This window comes from Palaemon carinicauda, chromosome 15 (genome assembly GCF_036898095.1).
Source record: "Palaemon carinicauda isolate YSFRI2023 chromosome 15, ASM3689809v2, whole genome shotgun sequence".
Lineage (NCBI taxonomy): Eukaryota > Metazoa > Arthropoda > Malacostraca > Decapoda > Palaemonidae > Palaemon > Palaemon carinicauda.
The window spans coordinates 62,310,642-62,334,640 of NC_090739.1; the positions used below are offsets into that span (position 1 = coordinate 62,310,642).

General features: G+C 46.5%; 1 protein-coding gene across 2 annotated transcripts in view; it reads right to left on the reverse strand.

Annotated features, from left to right (window-relative positions):
- The window catches only part of LOC137654632 (uncharacterized), a 137,929-nt gene extending 116,421 nt beyond the window's left edge, over window positions 1-21,508 (reverse strand). For both annotated transcript variants that reach the window (XM_068388433.1, XM_068388432.1), the window contains exons 1-3: window positions 21,396-21,508; window positions 10,211-10,349; window positions 9,894-10,026 (exon numbers count right to left, since the gene is read on the reverse strand). In XM_068388433.1, the coding sequence (XP_068244534.1) occupies window positions 9,894-10,026; window positions 10,211-10,291 (214 nt within the window). In that variant the 5' untranslated portion in view covers window positions 10,292-10,349; window positions 21,396-21,508. The remainder of the gene's footprint in view (window positions 1-9,893; window positions 10,027-10,210; window positions 10,350-21,395) is intronic.
- Window positions 21,509-23,999: the final 2,491 nt, after the last annotated feature.

Genomic DNA, 23,999 nt, shown 5'->3' on the forward strand with positions numbered 1-23,999 from the left:
CACAAGTTCCTTGCTTCGCAAGGAACGTGTGGCCTACATAAGTTGTGTGTGGAGGAAAGAGCGTGACTCGTCCTATGAAGTTGACCTTGAGACCTTTAGATAGGAATCCAGGAAAGGACGTTCCCAATACCACCTCGTCAGGGTATGGGGGACGCGACAGTATTGAACTTAATACTAGGAGCACAAGGAAGCATGGGTTACCTGCAGAGGTTGAGGTCAAACTATGCAGAGACCAGGATGCTGCTTCCCCAAGAGAGGGGAGGATGAAGAAAGAAGTAAGGGTCAGACATACTCTTTCATTCACGCAGACTAAAACCGGGTAACAACGCCCTCAACCTACTGCTACTTGTCCATAAAGGAGCCTGAGGTTAGACCAGCTGTTGTGCAGCCACCACAGGGCCGATAGAAAACGTATCGTGGCTCCTGTGGGTCACGTCCTGCAGGTAGTGGGCTGTGAAGGTCGTCTGACCCTTCCAGACCCCAGCTTGAAGCACCTGCGTCACAGAGAAGTTTCTCTTGAAGGCCAGGGACGTAGCAATGCCCCTGACGTCGTGTGCCCTAGGGCGACGTGACGGAGGAGGGTCTGGATTCAAGGCGTGATGGATAACCCTTCGAATCCAAGCCGAGATGGTATTCTTGGTGACCCTCCTCTTCGTCCTGCCTGTGCTAACAAACAATGCTTGCACTTGAGGACAAAATGCAGCTGTTCTCTTCAAGTAACACCTTAGACTCCTCATTAGACATAGTAGCAGCTGGTCTGGGTCGCTTGTTACAGAACGGAGACTCGCGATCCTGAAAGAGTCGAACCGTGGGTCCGGCACTCCAGGATTCTGAGTCTTGGCAACAAACTCAGGGACGAAGCTGAACGTAACCTCCCACCATCCCCTTGAATGGGCGATGTCGTACGAGAGACCATGAAGTTCACTAACTCGCTTGGCCGAGGCCAAAGCGAGCAGGAAAGCCGTCTTCCAAGACAGGTGGCGATCAGAGGCCTGGCGTAATGGTTCGAAGGGAGGTCTCTTCAGAGCCCTGAGAACCCGAACCACGTTCCAAGGAGGAGGTCTCACTTCCGACTGAGGGCAGGTAAGCTCATAGCTACGTATGAGTAGAGAGAGTTCCAGCGAGGAAGAAATGTCCACTCCTTTCAGCCTAAAAGCCAAGCTTAAGGCTGAGCGATAGCCTTTCACCGCTGAGACCGAAAAGCGCATTTCCTCCCGCAAATAAACAAGGAACTCCGCTATTGCTGGAATAGTGGCATCGAGTGGAGAGATACCCCTCCCACGACACCAACCACAGAAGACTCTCCACTTCGCCTGGTAGACTCTCTCAGAGGACTTTCGCAGGTGCCGAGACATCCTCTCTGCAACCTGTTGCGAAAAGCCTTTCTCCGTGAGGAGACGCTGGACAGTCTCCAGGCGTGAAGCCGAAGCGAGGCTACGGCCTTGTGGAAGATGTTGCAGTGTGTTTGTCTGAGTAGCTCGTGTCGTGGGGGAAGTTCTCTCGGGAGCTCCGTCAGGAGCTGCAGAAGGTCCGGGAACCATTCCGCGTGATGCCATAGCGGAGCTATCAGAGTCATCGAACAGTTGACCGATAGTCTGGTCCTGTTGAGCACCCTTCTCATCAGACAGAACGGTGGGAAGGCGTACACGTCGATGTTGTCCCACCGTTGTTGGAAAGCATCTTGCCAGAGTGCCTTGGGGTCCTGGACTGGGGAGCAGTACAGGGGCAGCTTGAAATTCAAAGCTGTCGCGAACAGATCCACGGTCGGGGAACCCCACAAAGTCAGGACTTTGTTGGCTATCTGAGGATCCAAAGACCACTCGGTACTCACTATCTGCGAAGCCCTGCTCAGACTGTCGGCGAGCACATTCCTCTTGCCAGGAATGAAGCGAGCTGATAGTGTTATTGAGTGGACCACCTCAGAATCTCTACTGTAAGATGGGATAGCTGCTGCGAAAAAGTGCCTCCCTGCTTGTTGATATAAGCCACTACCGTGGTGTTGTCGCTCATCACCACCACGGAGTGACCTGCCAGGGTCCGTTGGAACTGTTGAAGAGCCAGAAAGACCGCCTTCATCTCTAGCAGGTTGATGTGCAGGTACTTTTCTGATTCTGACCATAGGCCTGAGGTCCTCTGGTTCAGAATGTGCGCCCCCCACCCTTCTTTTGACGCGTCCGAAAACAGTGTCAATTCCGGGGGAGGACGAGAAGATCTACTCCCTTTCGCAGGTTCTCGTCGACCAGCCACCACCGCAGGTCCGCCTGTTCCGAAGGTCCTATCGGGACCTGTAAGTCCGGGGAATCGGATCCTTGATTCCACCGGGACTTGAGCCGCCAGGACAGGTGACCTAAGAGACGCCACCACGATTGGGCAGGAAGCTCTTCTCGCCTGAGGACGGGTTCCGCCACCCTCCTCAGCCTTGCTATCCTGTCGTCTGATGGAAAGGCTTTGTGGAGATTGGTGTCTAACAACATGCCTAGATAAACCAGTCATTGGGACGGCTGCAGAGAGGACTTCTCGAGATTTACCACGATCCCCAGACCCTGGCAAAGTCCCAGAAGCCTGTCTCGGTGTCGAAGAAGGGTCGACTCCGAATCTGCTAGGATCAGCCAGTCGTCCAGATAACGAAGGAGACGGATACCGTTCCTGTGCGCCCAAGATGAAATCAGGGTGAACATTCTGGTGAACACCTGAGGTGCTGTGGAGAGACCGAAGCACAGCACCTTGAACTGGTAGGTCTTGCTGTCTAGGCTGAATCTCAAGTACTTCCTGGAAGACGGATGGATTGGGATCTGGAAGTACGCGTCCTTTAGATCCAGTGTGCACATGAAGTCTTGTGGTCTCACCGCAAGTCTGACCGTGTCCGCTGTCTCCATGCTGAACGGAGTTTGCTTGACAAACTTGTTCAGAGCTGAGAGGTCGATGACAGGTCTCCAGCCTCCAGACGCCTTCTTTACAAGAAAGAGTCAACTGAAGAAGCCTGGGGAGCCGTCGACGACTTCCTGGAGAGCATCCTTCATGACCATGGTCTCGACTTATGCCCGAAGGGCTAGCCCCTTTACCGATCCCATGGCATAGGAGCTCAACGACACTGGATTCGCTGTCAGGGGAGGTTGAGATATCGTGAATGGGATGCGATAGCCTTGGCCGACCACGGAGACCGTCCAAGCATCGGCCCCATTTTGCTGCCACCTGTGCACGCAACTTTGAAGGCATCCCCCCACAGGTGGACACGCGGGGGGACTGCCACTCCTAGCGTTTGCGGCCGCGGCCGCTCCCTCTAGGAGTCTTGCCTCCCCTCTTGTCCTTGGCTGGAAAGGGCTGGGGCTTAGACACCACTTTCTTAGCTGCCGGCGCCTGCTTTGGTGTCTTGCGAGGCTGCTGCTGCGGTTGCTACGGAGCTGGAGACTTGTAGGGCCGAGATGCAAGGGCCCTTTGGAGGAGGGAGTCTTGGCTAGACTTCCTCCACCTCTCAGCTGTACGTACCATGTCCTGCGGCTCGAACAGATTCCCCCCAAGGAGGGAAGCGTGCCTGAACCTGCAGACATCCACGGCGGGGACCTTCGGGTGGATCTTCTCGGTCACCGAATCACGACGCTTGAACACCGAGTTGGCCCAAAGGTTGGTAACCTGATGTGCCAGGAACTCGATGGAGCGAGTGCCCGAGAGGAGGAAGGTCTCCAGGGCCTTCCTATTGGTCTCCTTAGACAGATCCTCGGAGCGCAATAGGATGCCCAAAGAACCTAGCCAGATATCCAGCCACAAAGTGGCCTGCATGGCGCACTTCGCGACCTTCTCATGGCTCAGGATCTCCGACGCCGAGAACGTCACCTGCCGGGCGGAGAGCTTCTCAAGGGGAACTCCCCTAGCGAGCTCTTCTACCGAATGATGGAGGGGAAGAGCGAGGCTAGACTCCCCCATGATCTCAAAATACCTCCTCTGCTGGAGACGAGGAGGTGGGAGGAGTTTGTTCCCGGCAGAGGAACGACTGGAGGAAGCGAGAACCGCGAGTTGAGCATTGGCCCTGGCTCTGGCACTCTTCAGACCCTGGGACCAGGGCAAAGCCGCGCTGGCCTTGGGGGGCTTCTGAGTTCCGTACACCTGATCCAGGACCGTGTCCTTGCCTTCACGGGGGCGATCACGGGGTCCATGAACCCGTTGAGCTGTCTCATCAGGCTCAGAACTTGCCAGAAGGCATGCTCAGACTCTTGCTGGTCTCCTCCCTGTGGACTGGCCGCTAAGTCTCCAGTCCCCGGAATCTCTTCCTCGGGAGATGCGTGGACGTTCTCCCGGGGTGCAAGCTGGATCCTGACGAATTCGAGAAGACGACTTCGGAATCGTCTTGGAGTCTTTAGGTTCCCTGCCGGGCGGGATACACGACCCCAACAAAGAGGTCGGGAAGGCACCTTCCACGCGAGACGATTCCCCTCCACGAGGAGACGACTCCCCCCTTAGTGCCGAGGGGGAGACCGCTACCTCACTGGATTCTCCTGAGGACGGAAAAGCCTCGTCCTCAGGAGAAGGAGAAGGCGCCTGCGAAGGGGACGGAGCCTTCCTTACGGACCTCTTAGGAACCAGCTTCTCCCTGGGAGAAGTCACCACGAAGTCTACTCCTCTCCTTCTCTTCAGCGGGGACGAGGCCGCCGTTGGCTTGTGTCCTTGATCGGCAAGTGCCGGCTTCATAGCCTTCACTAACGCCCGCATCAGAGGACCAAATCAAGACTGCCGAGACACAGACACAGAGTCCGAAATTCCCGCTGGAGGGAAGGGGATCGGGCGATCCTTTGGAGTGGACACCACTGGACCTGCCTGTAAGGAAAAAGGAAAGTTGCTCTGACCTCTCCGATGGGTCTTCCCTATCCTGAAAAAGAGACCTGCGCTTGGGCGGGGGGCGATCCTGATTGCGGTCTGGCGACACGCGTCCCTGCTGCTGTCGCGAGCTGCGGAACCCGACGTGAACGGGGGTCGTGCTGACGCTCGTGCGTAGGCGAAACTAAAGAATCGCGCGCGAGAGGCTGTTGAAGCGCGGGGCGCGCAATCGCACTAAGACAATCGAGCGCGGGAGCGGTCGCGTGCAGGCGAACGATCGCGCGGGCGCGTAGGCGAGTAAGCGCGTGAGCGCTTGGGCGAGCTGGCGAGTGAGCGCGTTGGCGCGTCGGCGAGGGAACGCGTTGGCGCGTGTGCGAACGAGATCGCTCCGACGACCGCTGTCGATGGTGTCCAGGGGACCTGTAATGCGTGGGAGATCGATGGCGAGCAGGCGATCGATGGCGCGTTGGTGAACGCTGGCGCGTTGGCGAGCGATGGCGTGTAGAACGAGCAGGCGAGCGACAGCGCGTGGGCGAGCTGGTAGAAGGAGACCCATGTCTCTCCAGATCCTCTGGGCGCCGACGCGTAGGAGAGCACTTGCGCGCAGGCAAAAAATCACGCGGGCGGTCAGGAGATCGCTGACGCGCTGGGGACCGTTGACGCGCAGGAGATCGCTGACGAGCAGGCGAACGTTGACGCGTCTGTGATCGCTGGCGAGCTGGTGATCGCTGGCGAGCTGGTGATCGCTGGCGAGCCGGAGGGCGACGCGTGAAATCCTGTGTGGGAGCTGCCGGCGCGTTGCGCAAAGGCGAACGTTCACGAACGGGCTCAGGAACAGGAGGAGCGTGGGCGCGAGGGCGTACAGTAACCTTAGAAGTACGCGTAGGAGACCGCGAGCGTTGCTGCGTTGGAACAGGCTGACGAGCAGTATCGCGAGGGCAAGGAGAAGAAGAGTCCTTGTCCAAGACTTGAACTGAAGTTCTAGGTCGCGCGGGCGAACGTGGGCGCACAGGGCGCGTGTCAGGAACTGAGAGCGCAGGTGCGCTCTGACGGGCAGGAGATCTAGAGCGCTCAGGAGACCGATGGCGCGCTGGGCGCACAACAGGAAAAGCAGGATGTTCGGTGTCCTCAGGAGTGTGCTGGCGAGCAGTGGGGCGACGATCATTAGGAGAGCGCTAACGAGCAGGAGAGCGCTGGCGATCAGGAGAACGCTGACGAGCAGGAGAGCGCCTGTGCGCTAACACTGCAGAAGGGCGCGCAGGGGAACCCTGACGCGCAAGGGAAGCACCCACACCGTGGGAGGCAACCCTTTGCCCCGAAGGGACCGTTGCCCGTCGGATGACGAGGTCAGACTGTTGTCCATCTGCACCAGGGGCGGAAGGTCTGGAAGGCGTTGGAGAACGAGATCGATCCCCGGAGAGGTCTAAGGAGACAGGAGCTGCAGGCTGCTTACGGCGAGGAGAATCCCCATCGGAGGAAGGAGGCGAAGATTCAAAAGGGCGCCTCTTAGCACCCTTATAGAGACGGGAGGCCCTTGCGACGTAGCGGACGGTGAGCCTTACGGCGAAGGCGGCCACGAGGAGGGTCGTCAGGATTATCAGTCCTCCGAAGGGGAGTCTCAGTCAAAGCGCTCCCCCGAGAGGGAGGCTTGGCAGCAGAAGAGCCCGTGGGACTCCCTTCCCCCTTCGAAGGATGTACAGAAGGGGGAGGAGAGCCTTCAGCAACGTCATCCTCATCAGGAACCGCAGAGGTTTGCCACGACCTGTCGGAAGCCTCTGTCACCACGACGTCGACGATAGACAGAGGATCTACCTCTGCTATCACCGGCGACTGCTTAACTGCGGCCCCCAACTGGACAAAGTCAAACAGGGCTTCCTTGGAGGACAGGCCCTTCAGCCCCAAGGAATCCCAAAGCTGAAAAAGATCATCATGAGACACAGGATCATTATCAAAAACCTCCCCCGGAGGAGGAGGGGGAGCCGCCCCACTATGGGAGGCGACGCCCTCTCCCCCCACCGAAGGTTGGGAAACAGAACTAGGGCCTGCGCTCCCACTCGGCGGTCTCTCCTTAGGAGCCGGACGAGAGGGAGCTTCGGAGGAGGTTTGGGCGGCGGAAGAAGAGTCCCGAGAGCCTCCCTCCTTCAAGGCAACCCCAGAAGGAGAACGGTCTCTCTTGGACTTCTTCTTACACCGGCGGCCAAACTTCTCCCACTGGGGGACAGACCACTCCCTACACTCACTACAAGTATTTTCTCTGTCACACCGTCGGCCTCGACACTGCGGGCAAAGGGTGTGAGGATCCGTATCCACCGCAGACATGAAAGTACCGCAAGGGCGACCGGCAATACCAGGGCACTTGCGCATGGTGGACATCCAAGGGCGAGGCCAACTTCAAACACACACAAGCTGAGGAAAAGCAAAAAAGATTAAGGCTGTCAAACGAGGACGATGGACAGGCACGTCTGTTCATCGCCGGAGCCAAAAGTGAAGTGAAGCAAATCATCAGTGTGTGGGGGGGAGGGGTAGCAAGCTACCCCTTCCCCTACCCCCGCTAACTAGCGCGGGGGTAGTTAACCCTCGTTAAAAACTATTGGCTCGTCATTTCAGCTACGCCGAAAGTAAACCCAATGTAAATAGCGTGGTTTGTATTTCGGTTACGGAACAAAGTTAATTTGATTTAAAAAAGAATATTATACTTCTAAAATTATTACAGTTGACATACCTGTAGTATGAAATCCAAGGGAAAATTAAGTACAGTACTTTAAAAGTAATATATAACACTTCATGCAAAACAACTAAATTGTAATGTGCCTCTTAAGAAAATAATCTAATTTGCTAATCAAATGAATATCCTTCTCCAAGTATAATCTCTATTACTTGATACAAATTTCAGGTTACTGTGGGTAACCCAGTTTTCATACAACAACTCAGTCAGAGAAAATGGATGAAAAGGCTGAATGAGGAGGAACAATACAATCTGTATGCTAAAGAAATTAAATCTTTATCAGATAAATTCTTCCCATACTCTACTTACCTAATATTCATTAGTCAAATATTTCCATAACATAAGCTCCTCAAAGAAAATTATAAAGAAAGTTGAAACTTAAATGTGACTTAGTGAACCCTGTCTGGTAAGAACTAGAACCTGGAGAGCACAGACATGCCCTTTCTAAAGGTGTGTGTGTGAGTATATGATGACCTCCATACACGTGGAGATGACAGCATATAGTCATGCCCACTGTAAAAAGGGTACAAAGATTGGGGATTCACCATGGTCCTCCTCATGAACCTGCCATACTTGCAGCCAAGGATACATGGACAAGCCTGCATAGTCAGTCTAACACAATCACTCTGAAAACAGGAAAGAATTACTGTCCAGTAATTAGAAAAGCAGCCAAGATTTGTTAGCAACGTGAGTATGTCCGAAATGCTTAGCAGCCAAAGTCAAAGTGGCTACTTAGTGTAAGGGCAGGGCTTTCCTGTCAGACACCTAGTTAACAAAATTTTAATGGACAACTTACAGTTTCACTGAAATCATACTCCTACTCTCCTGTTAAAGGACAAGAGTCTGTATTCATGTAGAAACAAAGGTTAAATGTACTGTATGAGATTTTCCAAATCCTAAACAATTTCCCCTTTTCATCAGAATAAATTTAACATAAGGTAAAGTAAAATCTCCTTAACCATATGCTGAATATTCACTTACACACAGCCGCTAAACTAGAAAGAAGCAGGCAAAAATTTTAAATCTGCTCGCCATTATATCATCACTCAGTTGAGTAGGCTGCTGTAAAGTCATGCATCCTAAACATGTTTCAATTGGGTGGAATGTTGTCCAAAGGCTGAAAGGTCTCTATCATTCATCCCTCTTTTATATTTCCTTTCTATTTATCTTTTCATTTCCGCTATTCATGTAACTTTATTGTTCATTTTAGTCTTTGTTTATTCCTCACACTTTACCCTTCTTGCCTTCCTCATTCCTTTTCATCATTATTCCTTTTCTTTTATTTCCCACTACATTATCTGTAAAAATCTTATTTATTGCAGCTTTAGTATAGACAAATTTACTGCATGAAATTACATATAAATTTCTTTCCCCTTGTCTTTTACTAAAAGTGCTTTCACAAGTTCAGCAGACACATAACCCATTTCTATTCTTAATCTATACTGTAGATACCTTGCCCTGTGAGTGAGGCACAAAAGGAGTTTTTGCTCTCCCAGCAAATGACAAAGATCACTACTGGCCTCAAAAGCAAAGATCAAGCACTTGGGCTGCAAGGGGAAATTCCAATTATAAGAATAGCAATTTCAAGCGAAGCAAATTAACGCTTCAAGTGAAGTTCTTTGCCTCCCTGATCGGCAGCACGATCTCTTCAGTTGGGGAACTGCAAAAAGTCCAGTCGTTTAGGAGGGATCAGATTAGATTTATGGAATTGTTCGATAGAGCTTGACACTGGGACCTGTGAGGTCAGTTAACGCCCAAGTGCATTTAAGGTAAACTCCCAGTTACTCTACGAGGTACAATTTAGAAGAAGTTGTAGAGCAAGATAAAAGAAAGGAAGCAAGAACTGAGGTAAAGCAGAAGAATATAAAGAAAGTATAGCTAAATGCCGAAGGAACACTACAAAGACCCTTAAGTAACGATGGCATTAACCTCTTAAGGGAAGAAAATGCATAGAACAGTCCTACCTTTCACAACGTATACAACACATAGTACAGAAGGAAAGTATCATCATAGGAGTAAATTTCACTATACTGTATTATATGCTTACCTTCAATGCACTTCAGTTGTTAAGCAAAAACACTTATAAACACAAAATAAAAGAGACTCTTATCCCAAGGAGAGAGATACAACAGTTGAGAAGTGTAGCAATGAATATGTTGTACTCTTTGCCGAGTGATACAAAGTGACAGGTATATCTCTCCCCAACATACTTCGCACCACGTAACTATCGTGCCTACCCTGCTAGAGATTCAATAACTTTCCAGGTTGTGCTGATGACATACTCCTATTTAAAAGATGATGCTTCGTATAGGGGAAGGAAAAATTACCATCGAAACAAGCAACTCCAAAACTAGCTTACCCTGAAATGTGGTGTTAATAACAGAGGCATTCTTGGCAATCTTATTAAACTTCGAAATTCCGTGAGAACTGCTTGTTTGTAGCTGTATCTGATCCACATATCCATTCTTAAAGGAATATACAGTGCCCGTTTCCTGTGAAAAGTAAAAAAAGATTGAGTGCACTAAACTACATCACCTTGATGAAAAAATTTTATATTCTATCAATCTGCATTGAAAAATATATAGAACAACTAAGGAAACAATTGTAACTCTATAATTTAGGAAACAATAGTAACTCAAAATTTTACAACATAACCTCAAAATTACCAAAGCTTACCTGCCCAATCCAGCGAACATTTGACCATGGTCTTTTCGTCTTGCTGAGGACATCGCATGATAAATACAGTGGGATGTGCATGATACATTTCTAAATTTAATGATTGCCTTTACTTAAATCCTCATACAAAATTTCATTCCTGGAAGTAAAAAAAATCCAATTACAAAAATTATTGCTGTAATTAAGATTTAAACTTTGTCATACAAAATCAACAAAAAACTTCTAGCAAGAGGTTTTTTCAACTGAAAAAGAAATATTCAATAAAATATCTGAAATTTTCAATTAATTTCATTTATTCCGACCATACAAATCCTCGACCTTTAATAGGAGTATAACATTGACGAAGCCAAAATGGTCGTTAGACTTTTAACTAGGTAAACATAATAGGTCGCCTAGTGGAAGGTGGAGCAACCCTCATTTTGACCTTTGGCCTCAACGATTGCGAGGTTGTTTAAAGATTTCGGGTTTGTATAGTTATGAAAAATACAAATAACTTTAAAAATTGTGATTTGTTCCTACAAGTAAAGAAACCCTCAACCTTTAATAGGAGACTTATCCTTAGGAGGTAGAAAGTTCCTATGACCAAAGCAGGTTTGGTTAACTGACCTGGGAAAATTCAATGAACTTTAATCATTAGAGGAGCATAAGTCATGATTCCTGTCCCTCCCCAAACATCAGAGCATAAGAATGCAAACAGAGTTAGGGTAGGCCATTACCAAAATAGGAACAATAATTCAATGAAGAATCTATATTCATAGGATATGTTGTCCAGTGTATAGGCATTATATGATTAATTAATTTGTATGCAACGGGTCCATCGTCTGCCTTACTCAAAGGATAAGGAAAACTTCTTCAAATATGATACCAATTGTAAATAAAAGTCACTTTGGTGAAAATCATACCTGCATCTAGCATCCAGTTCAGCCACATATTGGCACAAGTGGTGCACTGCAAGAGATGGGAAGAAGAAAGGTAAAATTACCTAACATTGTTAACTTTCACTCTAGACTTACATTGCAATCGCTATCCATACACAATGTTCCTTGTTGAGGGAACTGGGATTGCTTCACCACCTGTTGAGTGGCTACCACCTATTCCTGGGAAAAAGTATCCCGGGACCTGTTATTATGTGGCTAAAGGCAGTGGGAAGTGAAGGTCGTCAGATGTTTCCAGACCGTGGCCTTCATGTTCTACGCTATAGACAGATTCTTCCTAATGGCTAAGGTTGTGCCGATACTCCTGATTTCGTTTGCCCTTACTCTCGAGGGTCCACCTCCTTGTGCTTCATCTAGGGTTTAGTAGCTTTTGATGGTTTCCTGAAGCCAGAAGGAGATGGTGTTCTTGGAGATGGGTTTCTCAACCTTCCCAGAGCTTAGTAAAAGTCTCTGGCACTTAAGTCTGAAGAGCAAAGTTCTTTTGAGGTATAGCAGCTCAATGCCCTCACAGAAAAAAGCAGCAGATTGCCTCAATCCTTAGTTGCTTCTTTAAGGGAGCAGATGGAGATCTCAAACCTAGGATCCTGAATCACTGTGTTCTTTGTTTTTGCCCCAAACTGCAGAACGAACAAAAACGATACCTTCTTCCATCCCTCAGTATGACCACTGGCATAAGAAATGTCGTGTAACTCTCAGACTTTCTTCCTCGAGAGCATGGCAAGAAAGAACAGTCTTCAGTGTCAGATTGCAATATGTCGCCTCCTTGAGAGATCTAAGGATTTTCGTGGTTCCATTCAGGAGGTCAAAGTTCCTTTGGAGGACAAGACTGTTTGAAGCTCCTCATGAGGAACCTGGAACGTATTTTGCTCACAGCTCCACTGCACTGTTGAATGCCCTAGTGTGTGTCTGCCTTGCCAACTCTCACAGGTCCTGTGAAACAGTCCCTCCCTGCTTGTTGACGTGGGCCACTATGATCGTGTTGTCACTCATCAACGCTACCAGGTGCCACATCAAACCCTGTTGGAAAGCTTGCAAGACTAAAATCACAGCTCATATTTCCAGCAGGTTGAAGTGCACACCTTTCTCTTTTTCAGACCACAGTCCTGAGGTGGTGCCGTCTCTCACGTGTGTTCCCCACACCTCCTGCCCTGTGTCTGTGAATAGCAGTGTCTCCGGAAAAGGGGAGTCGAGACCCTGGTGAGGTTTTTATCATCCAATCACCACTATTGTTACTGCTGTAAGTCACGTACAGACTCAGGTGAACATTTTATTATAAGTCGGTATTCAATGACCATCAGTTTCAAGGTGATACCTAATGTTACAGAGGACAATCCCCTTAATGTGAAGGAAGTTGTTGAGGGTTGTGTGATCAACAGTAATTGTTAAGATATAGTGGGACAGAACAGGGTCTGGAAGAGCTTTCTGAATTGAAGTGGAGCTTTGCTCAGATCTTCTTTTTCAGATACTGTGAAAGGGAGATAGTGTTCATACAGAAATGGATAATTTTGAAAAATCACATCCAGTGAATTTCCTTTCTGAAGAATCATTAACCACTTTGAAATTGATTTATGGCAGGTGTTTGGAGTGCCCTGAGCCTGAATTAGTAATACATACTACACAGTATATTTGCTGACATGAAAGTGTTATCAGCATAAAAGCTCCTTACAAAAAAAACACAAATCTCTGATCGTGGTAAAAGGTGGATAACTGTGTCCTGGAGCATTGCCTCCAGGAGAGAGCCAGGATGAGTAATAGTTGAGAAAAACCTCCAGAAGAGAGTTACAAATGGGGAAATATCAGACAGGTGGGTAAGAACACTCAGGAGAAGGAAGCTCTGGTTTTGAATTGGAAACCAAAGCATAGAGGACAAGAAAAATATCTGATGGATAAATATAAAGGAGCAAGTATCATTCAGAACCACTGAGCGCGACAAGTCTTTCCTGCTAAACAACAATAAAGCACAGGTCCTTCTTTTGATGGCAAATCGTAACCTTTGAAACGGTGAGGTTAGTTACTGGTATCTAGTCAACCTTCCACGGAGGAGTTGACTGAAAAAACTTGAAGAACCATTAGGGAGACTTTAAGTGAATTCCTCTTATTCCTTCAAGATCTGAAGGCCCATTGGTAAGGGATGCCGAGGCTGAAAGGTCCTTGCCTTCCATCTGAATGGTAATGTCAAGCTTAGGGTCTAAGCCGAAATATATAACTATATCCATCCAAAGGTCTACAAGAAGCTGCTCGGCTGAATCTGGAAGCAGTTCACTGGGGGGGACTTTGGGTTCTAGACCGAAGTCCACCTGTGAGAGTTGAATGTCCAGGAAGGGAAAGAAGGCTGGTGTTCTTTACTCCTACTGGTAGAGCCTGTGCAAGTTCTCGCAAAAACCAACCACAAGCAGCGTGTGTTTGTGAGAACTTGAACCCGAGTACCGGGAGCTAGTGCTTGTTCTAATGAGAACCAAGCACTGGGACCTAATGGTATTATTATTACCTCGTTAAAAGTTTAAAAGGTCTTTACAGCTTTCCTGAAGTCATACTCCTATTGAAAGTGGAAGGCTTATAATAAGTATAGGAACAAATAGATTCTAAAACTATACCAGCAATAAAGTTCTGAATGACTCAGGTAGTCAACCTCTGGTGAGCCATAATTAAACCAATGGCCTTCCAGCCAAAAAGCACTGTTTATTTATTTATGAATATGTTATTTTTATTAATAAAATAAATTTTTGAATATACTTACCCGATAATCATGTAGCTGTCAACTCCGTTGCCCGACAGAATTCTATGGAGGGATACGCCAGCTATCACAATACTAGAAGGGGGTGTATTTACCAGCGCCACCTGTGGCCAGGTACTCAAGTACTTCTTGTTGACACCTCCTCAATTATTCCTCGGTCCACTGGTTCTCTATGGGGAGGAAGGGAGGGTCGATTAAATCATGATTATCGGGTAAGTATATTCAAAAATTTATTTTATTAATAAAAATAACATTTTTCAATATTAAACTTACCCGATAATCATGTAGCTGATTCACACCCAGGGGGGTGGGTGAAAAACCAGTGTACAAGACTAAAGGATAGCTAAGTATCCCGTATTTCATATAATCAGTTATCCACAATAACAATGAAATAATAAGTACCTGGTAAGGAAGTCGACTTGAACCGTTACTCTGCCTTTAATAAGATCGTCTTCCTTACTGAGCGCAGCGTTCCTCTTGGGAGGCTGAATCAACTCAAAGGTGCTAAAGTATACAGGGCTGCAACCCATACTAAAGGACCTCATCACAACCTTTAACCTTGGCGCTTCTCAAGAAAGAATTGACCACCCGCCAAATCAACAAGGATGTGGAAGGCTTCTTAGCCGACCGTACAACCCATAAAAAGTATTCAAGAGAAAGGTTAAAAAGTTATGGGATTATGGGAATGTAGTGGCTGAGCCCTCGCCTACTACTGCATTCGTTGCTACGAATGGACCCAGGGTGTAGCAGTACTCGTAAAGAGACTGGACATCTTTGAGATAGAATGATGCGAACACTGACTTGCTTCTCCAATAGGTTGCATCCATAACACTCTGCAGAGAACGGTTCTGTTTGAAGGCCACTGAAGTAGCCACAGCTCTCACTTCATGTGTCCTTACCTTCAGCAAAGCAAGGTCTTCTTCCTTCAGATGAGAATTTGCTTCTCTAATCAGAAGCCTGATGTAGTAAGAAACTGAGTTCTTAGACATTGGTAGAGAAGGCTTCTTGATAGCACACCATAAGGCTTCTGATTGTCCTCGTAATGGTTTTGACCTTCTTAGATAGTACTTAAGAGCTCTAACTGGGCAAAGTACTCTCTCCAGTTCGTTCCCCACCATGTTGGACAGGCTTGGGATCTCGAACGACTTAGGCCAAGGACGGGAAGGAAGCTCGTTTTTAGCCAAAAAACCGAGCTGCAAGGAACATGTAGCCGTTTCAGATGTGAAACCTATGTTCCTGCTGAAGGCGTGGATCTCACTTACTCTTTTACCTGTTGCTAAGCACACGAGGAAAAGAGTTTTTAATGTGAGGTCCTTAAAAGAGGCTGATTGGAGCGGTTCAAATCCTGATGACATTAGGAACCTTAGGACCACGTCTAGATTCCAGCCTGGAGTGGACAACCGACGTTCCTTTGAGGTCTCAAAAGACCTAAGGAGGTCCTGTAGATCTTTGTTGGAGGAAAGATCCAAGCCTCTGTGGCGGAAAACCGCTGCCAACATACTTCTGTAACCCTTGATCGTAGGAGCTGATAGGGATCTTACGTTCCTTAGATGTAACAGGAAGTCAGCAATCTGGGTTACAGTGGTACTGGTTGAGGAAACTGCATTGGCCTTGCACCAGCTTCGGAAGACTTCCCATTAAGACTGATAGACTCTGAGAGTGGATGTCGTCCTTGCTCTGGCAATCGCTCTGGCTGCCTCCTTCGAAAAGCCTCTAGCTCTTGAGAGTCTTTCGATAGTCTGAAGGCAGTCAGACGAAGAGCGTGGAGGTTTGGGTGTACCTTCTTTACGTGAGGTTGACGCAGAAGGTCCACTCTAGGAGGAAGAGTCCTGGGAACGTCGACCAGCCATTGCAGTACCTCGGTGAACCATTCTCTCGCGGGCCAGAGGGGAGCAACCAACGTCAGCCGTGTCCCTTTGTGAGAGGCGAACTTCTGAAGTACTCTGTTGACAATCTTGAACGGCGGGAATGCATACAGGTCGAGATGGGACCAATCCAGCAGAAAGGCATCCACGCGAACTGCTGCTGGGTCTGGAATCGGAGAACAATACAAGAGGAGCCTCTTGGTCATCGAGGTAGCGAATAGATCTATGGTTGGCTGACCCCACAGGGCCCAAAGTCTGCTGCAAACATTCTTGTGAAGGGTCCACTCTGTGGGGAAGACCTGACCCTTCCGGCTGAGGCGATCTGCCATGACATTCATATCGCCCTGAATGAGCCTCGTTACCAGCGTGAGCTTTCGATCTTTTGACCAAATGAGGAGGTCCCTTGCGATCTCAAACAACTTCCTCGAATGAGTCCCTCCCTGCTTGGAGATGTAAGCCAAGGCTGTGGTGTAGTCGGAGTTCACCTCCACCACCTTGTTAAGCTGGAGGGACTTGAAGTTTATCAAGGCCAGATGAACTGCCAACAACTCCTTGCAATAGATGTGAAGTGTCCTTTGCTCCTGATTCCATGTTCCCGAGCATTCCTGTCCGTCCAGTGTCGCACCCCAGCCCGTGTCCGATGCGTCCGAGAAGAGACGGTGGTCGGGGGTCTGAACAGCCAATGGTAGACCTTCCTTGAGAAGAATGCTGTTCTTCCACCACGTTAGAGTAGACCTCATCTCTTCGGAAACAGGAACTGAGCCCGTCTCTAGCGTCATGTCCTTTATCCAGTGAGCAGCTAGATGATACTGAAGGGGGCGGAGGTGGAGTCTCCCTAACTCGATGAACAGGGCCAGCGATGAAAGTGTCCCTGTTAGACTCATCCACTGCCTGACTAAGCATCGGTTCCTTCTCAGCATGCTCTGGATGCATTCTAGGGCTTGGAAGATCCTTGGGGCCGACGGACAAGTCCGAAAAGCTCGACTCTGAAGATCCATACCCAAGGAGACAATGGTCTGGGATGGAACGAGCTGAGACTCCTCAAAATTGACCAGGAGGCCCAGTTCCTTGGTCAGATCCATAGTCCATTTGAAAATCTCCAGACAGCGACGACTTGTGGGAGCTCTTAAAAGCCAGTCGTCTGACGGAGCCGGACACAAGATCATGATACTGCTGCACAGTCTGTAAACTGTCAATCATGGGCAAGCGAGGAAGTACAGTGACAACCCGAATCTGTCTAGACTGTCTGGGTCGTACAGACAACTCCTTAACGGGTTGCTGAGGTTGCCGCACTGCGTCACAACAAGTCCCTTCTGTTGGTTGTTGAACGTCTTCCCCGTGACACATTGACTCCGTAAACAAAAAATCCTCTAACAAGGACTAAGCTTGGACTGCATGTCATGCAACACAGCTCAAGGTCTATGGGAGCAGGTGTGGTAACAGACGGGATTAGCGGCTGAAGTGGAACCATTACCTTCCCTGTAAGCATGTTATGCTTAAATAAAAGTCCATAAGAGGTTATGCAGCTAAAGGCTCCCTCCAAATGACAGAGTCCTCAAGGGAATATCAGAAGGAGGGAGAAAAGAACTTTCTCATCTACAGGGACCTTATCCTAGAAAAGCTAAGTTCTCTGAGTGAGGGTTCACTGGTGCAAAAGCAGCAGACTAGAAGGCAACGTTATGAAACTGCTTGACAGTCTAGTGAGTTGGCAACAACCCAAGATGTGAGAGAAGCATGCGGTAAGGTATGCAGAGCATGATGTATGCAGAGTATGCTGTATGCAGAGCATGCTGTATGTAGAGCATGTTGTATGCAGAGCATGCTGAATGCAGAGCATGCTGTATGCAGAGCATGTTGTATGCAGAGCATGCTGAATGCAGAGCATACTGTATGCTGAGCATGTAGTAAGCAGAGCCTGCTGTAAGCAGAGCCTGCTGTAAGCAGAGCCTGCTGTAAGGAAAGCAGAGCGTGTGCATGGCGTTTAACATTTCTCAGAAATTCCATGACCAGTGCTAGAGTGCTTTATGCATGCTTGCATGGGGTTTAAACCATGGTATGAAAATGGAGGTAAGGTATGCTGAACAGCAGAGTCAGAACGAGCTGGAACAACAATAGTTGTGGTTTCCTCTTCAAGACTCCGATGAGGGAACACCTGAGGCTCAGTCTGCAAAGGCTGAATAAAAGACAAGCAGAAGGAAGGCGCATGGGTGGAGGAGGCTGACTCCTAGCATGAGTGGTTGAACCCAAGGGTTGCGCTTGCTGAGCGGTTGGCGGAAGCGGAGTAGCAAGTTCCAGTTCCTGTGGTGTGAGCGGAGCGCGATGAGGAAGAGGCTGCGCAGAACAAGGTAAATGTCTCGCAAGCTGAGGCTCCTGAGGCGCAAGGCTAAGGTGTTGTGGTGCTTGCCTTGTGGAGGGTTGAGCTCGCTGCAGCGAGAGCTGAGGAGACTGACTCATGGACGGGAGAGGTTGTTGTACCTCAACCGAGTGTTGCATCACTGGTGGAGCAGCAAGTGGAGGCGGAGGAAGAGAGGTATAATCCTCCTGATCCCAATGTAAAGGTTGCCTTAAGGAAGGCGGAGGCTGAAAACCACAGGGAACAGCAAACTCAGCACGTGGCTCAACATCGTACGCCTGGCAGGTGGAACTGCTGGCAGGTGGTACTGCGATCAGGCGGAGCGAGTGTAGGTGGAGGGAGTGTAGGCGGAGGCGGAGGAGCAACACTCTCAGCCCGACACTCACGCATCAAGTCCGAAAGCTGTGCTTGCATGGACTGTAGTAGAGTCCACAACATCGTACGCCTGGCAGATGGTACTGCGATCAGGCGGAGCGAGTGTAGGTGGAGGGAGTGTAGGCGGAGGCGGAGGAGCAACACTCTCAGCCCGACACTCACGCATCAAGTCCGAAAGCTGTGCTTGCATGGACTGTAGTAGAGTTCACAACATCGTACGCCTGGCAGGTGGTACTGTGATCAGGCGGAGCGATCATAGGCGGGGGGGAGTGTAGGCGGAGGCGGAGGCGCAACACTCTCAGCCCGACACTCACGCATCAAGACCGAAAGTTGTGACTGTATGGACTGCAGTAGAGTTAACTTGGGGTCGGCAGACACTAAGTTCTGCTGAGGTAAAGCCTTAACAGCAGAGATCTGTTGTGGCAGAACCTTATTCCTCTTAGGCGGAGTGTAATCAACTGATGACTGAGGAGAGTCAGAGCTAACCCAATGACTGCATTCGGGTTGTGAACTTTAACTTCGTACGTCTGGCATAGGTCTGGACTTAACGTTTAAGAGGTCTTGAGACCTGAGACCAGCGTTACTCTGCCTTTATTTTCTCCCCTAATCTCTTCTGCAGACGAGCAAAATAAGGGCTCAATCGTCTGCGGGTGGGAGTGACGGTCTCGGTAAGACACGCCCACAACCACCGAGAATACTTCTGTGCGCCGATCAAGGCCTGCTGAACCCTTATGCCCTTCGACATTGCTTCTCCCCTGGGCTTGGGAGCTTGCAAGAGGTCCCGGACTGGGAGGACGACTGGCGCGCACAAAAGTACCCTCACGCACTAATCACTTATCACTTTGATTTCTGTTTGCACTTATTTCACTGAACTCGAAACTTTAAGTGGTTTGTACCTGAAATACGCAATTCTATCCTTTCTCAAAGTTAGTAATTGCGAAAACAGAATTACAATGTAACAGAAAAATCTAATGAAAGATAATTCAGTGGTTGGAAAGAGACTAAACACTAGATCACTCTAGAAACGTTTAGTTTCTTCCCCTAAAGAGACTAGGGAGAAGAGCAAAAACGATAACGACGTTACTCGTACGCCTGGCAGGCTTGAATGAAACGTTTATCCTCTTTCTCCCTCCGTCTCTATCTCTCTCTCTCTCTCTCTCTCTTGACTTAGAACCTGAGAGAAGAGCCCAATCATATATATCGTTAAAACATATTATTGTTAAAGGAAAAAACTGAAAAGTTCCTTTATTAGGATCAAAACCATTAAGTTAAGAAAGAATGAACAAAACGCTAGACACGGTTACTCTTACTGCAACGTGAAACCGTGAACATTCTTTCTCTATCGTAACGATAGAGTGCAAGTTGAACGTTCTGAACGTCAACAACTGCAGAGACAAAACAAAACGTTAGTTCAACTTTGAAAACAGTACGAGACTGTCAAAGAAAATCTTTCAAACTCTGTGGCGGAAATAGCATAATATGTTAACAGGTAAAACCGAAATGACGGGCTCAAAGTTTATTAACTTCGGTAAAAGACCGCCTACTATTAGGAAGGTCGAATATAAACAAATATAAAAATTAATTTTAATGAGTTTATAATAAAAGGAAGTTAATCGAAGAGGCCTATAAGAGGCGGAGAGATATAAAATAAATCTATAACTTTTGTTAAGCAAAATTAAGAAAGAGAGTCTATACTCTCTTAGACACCAACACTTCCGTCTAAGGGAAGGGTCGGCCATTGAAAGGTGAACGAGAGTTCATACTCTCTCGTCACCATAATTAATCAAATTAATTCCAAAAGCTAACTAAGCTAATATAGAAGTTTCCAGTAAAGCGACAGCCGAAATCAAAGAGAAATACTTCACCAAAGTCGTGAAAATACTCCAAGAACATAAGCGTATCCCAGAACGTCTTGCCGGAAGCACGACAGAGGAATAATTGAGGAGGTGTCAACAAGAAGTACTTGAGTACCTGGCCACAGGTGGCGCTGGTAAATACACCCCCTTCTAGTATTGTGATAGCTGGCGTATCCCTCCATAGAATTCTGTCGGGCAACGGAGTTGACAGCTACATGATTATCGGGTAAGTTTAATATTGAAAAAAAATAACATTACATAGATTTATGCTATCCTCATTCGGATTTACATTTGCCAGTCGACTGAAAGAGAAACAATAACCAAAAGGCACAAGCCATGCAATCTGGATCTGAAAAACAAATGGTATCAACTTATGCATGTAAACTATGGCCAAGGGCAACACAAAACAGGCTACATCTAAGTTATATATGCACCATAAGCAATAAGCTAAAAGGCTAGTCGGAGCCTTTGTATGTCAGCGGCCAGTTACTCCCTTGTGGATTAAAAATGGACATCAAATAAACTCAACTTTCCCACCTAACCTACAAGCTATATCCTTACCTACGGGGGGCCTAACGCTCTCCTGCAACCCCCCTTACACTGCAGTATTCTACGTTAGCCGTAATCATACATGCAGGTGGCCGTATCATACATACACCCCAGCTACTCAAATAAATTTGGGCAAAACTATCCTGACTTTAATCTCATTCTGACATGTATCGCGGTTACATTAGCCTGCAAGTTCTGTAATTCTAAACGGTAATGTTGACTGTTCATTTTCTCTTCACCAGGTACAGTCTTTGCTGGTAGGAATACTTTTTTACTGAATGATTTACTGTTTTTCAGACAGACTACAAATGCATCTGCTGTCTGCAAGACCAGTGTGTATTAGTTAACTCTAAACTCAGAGGATAGGGTTACTTGTAATAAACATAGATCTCCCTCCCCACCCGAAATAAGTAGGGATACTTATCTCAGGCTGTGTACGTTTGATTATACATAAAATATTGATAATATTGATGTGATACCGCAGTCACATTTGCATATTATACCATTATAATACATACCAAGTACTATAAAATTACACTTCGTATACGACACGACCAAATCAATCACGAAATGACATTTGAAGTTTCGCCGAAATTTGACACTTTGTAATTTCTCACTTGCCTTATCCGACTGATGATAAGTACAACTGCATGAAGCGTTTTCTTATTGTTAATTTTGGGTAGTGAGTCTCATGTCATTCAGCTAACTAAAATGTTTTAGACCCAACAATTTTGGACTGATATCTTGGAAACTTCTTTAATTTACACTTTTATTTTTATGACTACTGTCAATAATTGACCACTAGAAAAAATAAATATCTAAAATGCAGCATAACAAAATTATCCTTCACTATTATAACATACCAAAGACCACATAACACATTTATTATCTTTTGACATGGAAAACTACATATATTTATTTATAGGCCTACATATGTACAAACTACTATATAGCTCCTAATCAATACTGTGACTTTACCTTGCATTACTTTGAGGTCTGTTTTCCTGGTCTTGTATAACATGGAAAAGTCTTGTGCTTTGTGTCAATTGTAAAGTCCATGGTATCATAACTTTTCAGGAATAAATGTGTTTTCATGAGTCCTTCGAATAGTGGGAAGCTTATCAACCAATCTTGGGGCCGTATATTTGAAAGCTCTAGAACATACAGGACAGGTGCTCCTTACTTTGCTGTATTCTGGATCATATCACAGATAGAAACCCTATGGCCAACAGGACCTGGAGGATGTGTTTGTTGTATACCTTCTTTTTGGGTGTTTAGAGTATCACAGGGTATGTCGTGTTAATAACCAAATCCATATAATCAAAACACTTGGAAAACAAGAGTCTTCATTTTCTTCTTGAAAGCATTAATATCTTCATTCTTTCGTACGACTAGTGGGAACGTGTTATATAGTCTTGGGGTCACATAATTGAAAGCTCAAGAACCTACAGTAGATGAACAGCTTGGCCCATAACTCGAACTCATCTGTAACTATTCTCGTGTCGACACGATTCATTGGCTGCACGATGTGTATCAATTCTCTTAGATATTTTGGAAACCATTCCTGATAACCTGATGAATCATTGCACATATCTTAAACTATATTCTAACTTGTTAGACAGTCAGTGTAATTCAGTTAGTAGGCTATATGAGTAATCCTTTCTCAGAGTGGAAAATCTTTTATCGGTATCCGGTCATTTCGCCCACATGCCATTTCGCCACACTGTGGAGTCATTTCGCCCACAGGTCATTTCGCCCACACCATGGAGTCATTAATTCTCTTTTATCAGTCTTGCTCCCCTGTTTATTAGTTTTGTAATTTCTTAGGTTGGACTTTGGGTAGATTGTAATAGATATAGTCACAGTAATCAGTCCTGGTAATAACATACTTAATTACAAGTTTCTTCACAGAATATTCATCCAGATACTTCTTTACAAAAGCAACATTTCCAAAGTGATATCCAGCTATCCTTACTACATTATTTATTTGATCACTGAGAGATAAATTACAGTCAAGTGATACACCTAGGCCACGAACTCCCATAGATATCGAGACCAGGTTGTTATTAACATATATTTGAATGTCATCTAGGTTCCTCAAGTTGTTTTTCTTTCAACCCACCAGAAACTTAGTGTTATTTTATGTTCATTTATTTAATCGTCACCCATTCCCTATCAATAGTAAAAACGTAGTTTAAAGTTTTGGCGGTATCGTCAACGTCATGTATGGAGAATTCCAATGATGTACGTATCATCTGCAAATATTTTGAACATTACTCTATGTCTCTGTAGTAATATTTTTATAGACTTAAAGTATAGATACAAAATAAGATTTTCCCTTGCACACTTTCCTGGGGCAGGCTACCTCTCTACTGCTTCATATGATGCGTGAGAGTTTTTAGTTCGTACAAAATAGTTTCTGTCAACCAAGTAATATTTTATATACTCACAAGATTCATGTTCAATACCAATTGAATCATATATAATCAAGTAGCAGTTCATTTACTACTGTATTTACTATTAGTTAAATTATGACGGCAAGACTATAAACGTTTTCTACTCCAGTTATTTCTGATATTGGCATCGAACCAATCACACAATTTGTTTTCTTTATCCCCTTAATAATCCTGGTGACTTCATCTGTTGTTGCATTAATAAATCTCGTTAATCTTTTTATATGCATCTGGCGCAGTAGCAATCTGATATGGAATATCTATAAAAGACCCGACTATATGTTCTAATTTGCTTTTAAATAATTAAAGAAATTTATTAGTCAGTTCCGTTATAAGCCTACTCATCCAGGAATTTTTTCTTTTTTACATTTTACATTACACTATTTAGGAGGCGATATATAACTTATTCATTTTTGGTGATGCTTCTTGTTTCTTTTAGTATTAATTATTTTCCCCTTCTTGGTAGATCGTCTCCCCATCAGACCAACGAGATCTGTCCTTAACAGCTATAGTAATTTTCATCGATGGGCACATGTTATAATATTAATTTCTATTCACCCTATCATATATAGTTATAAGGCAATCAACCTATATAGAGCATAATAAACCATGGTTGCCATGACTGCAGAGAATATTGACAAGATCATTTATTTTCTTCGTAACTTCATT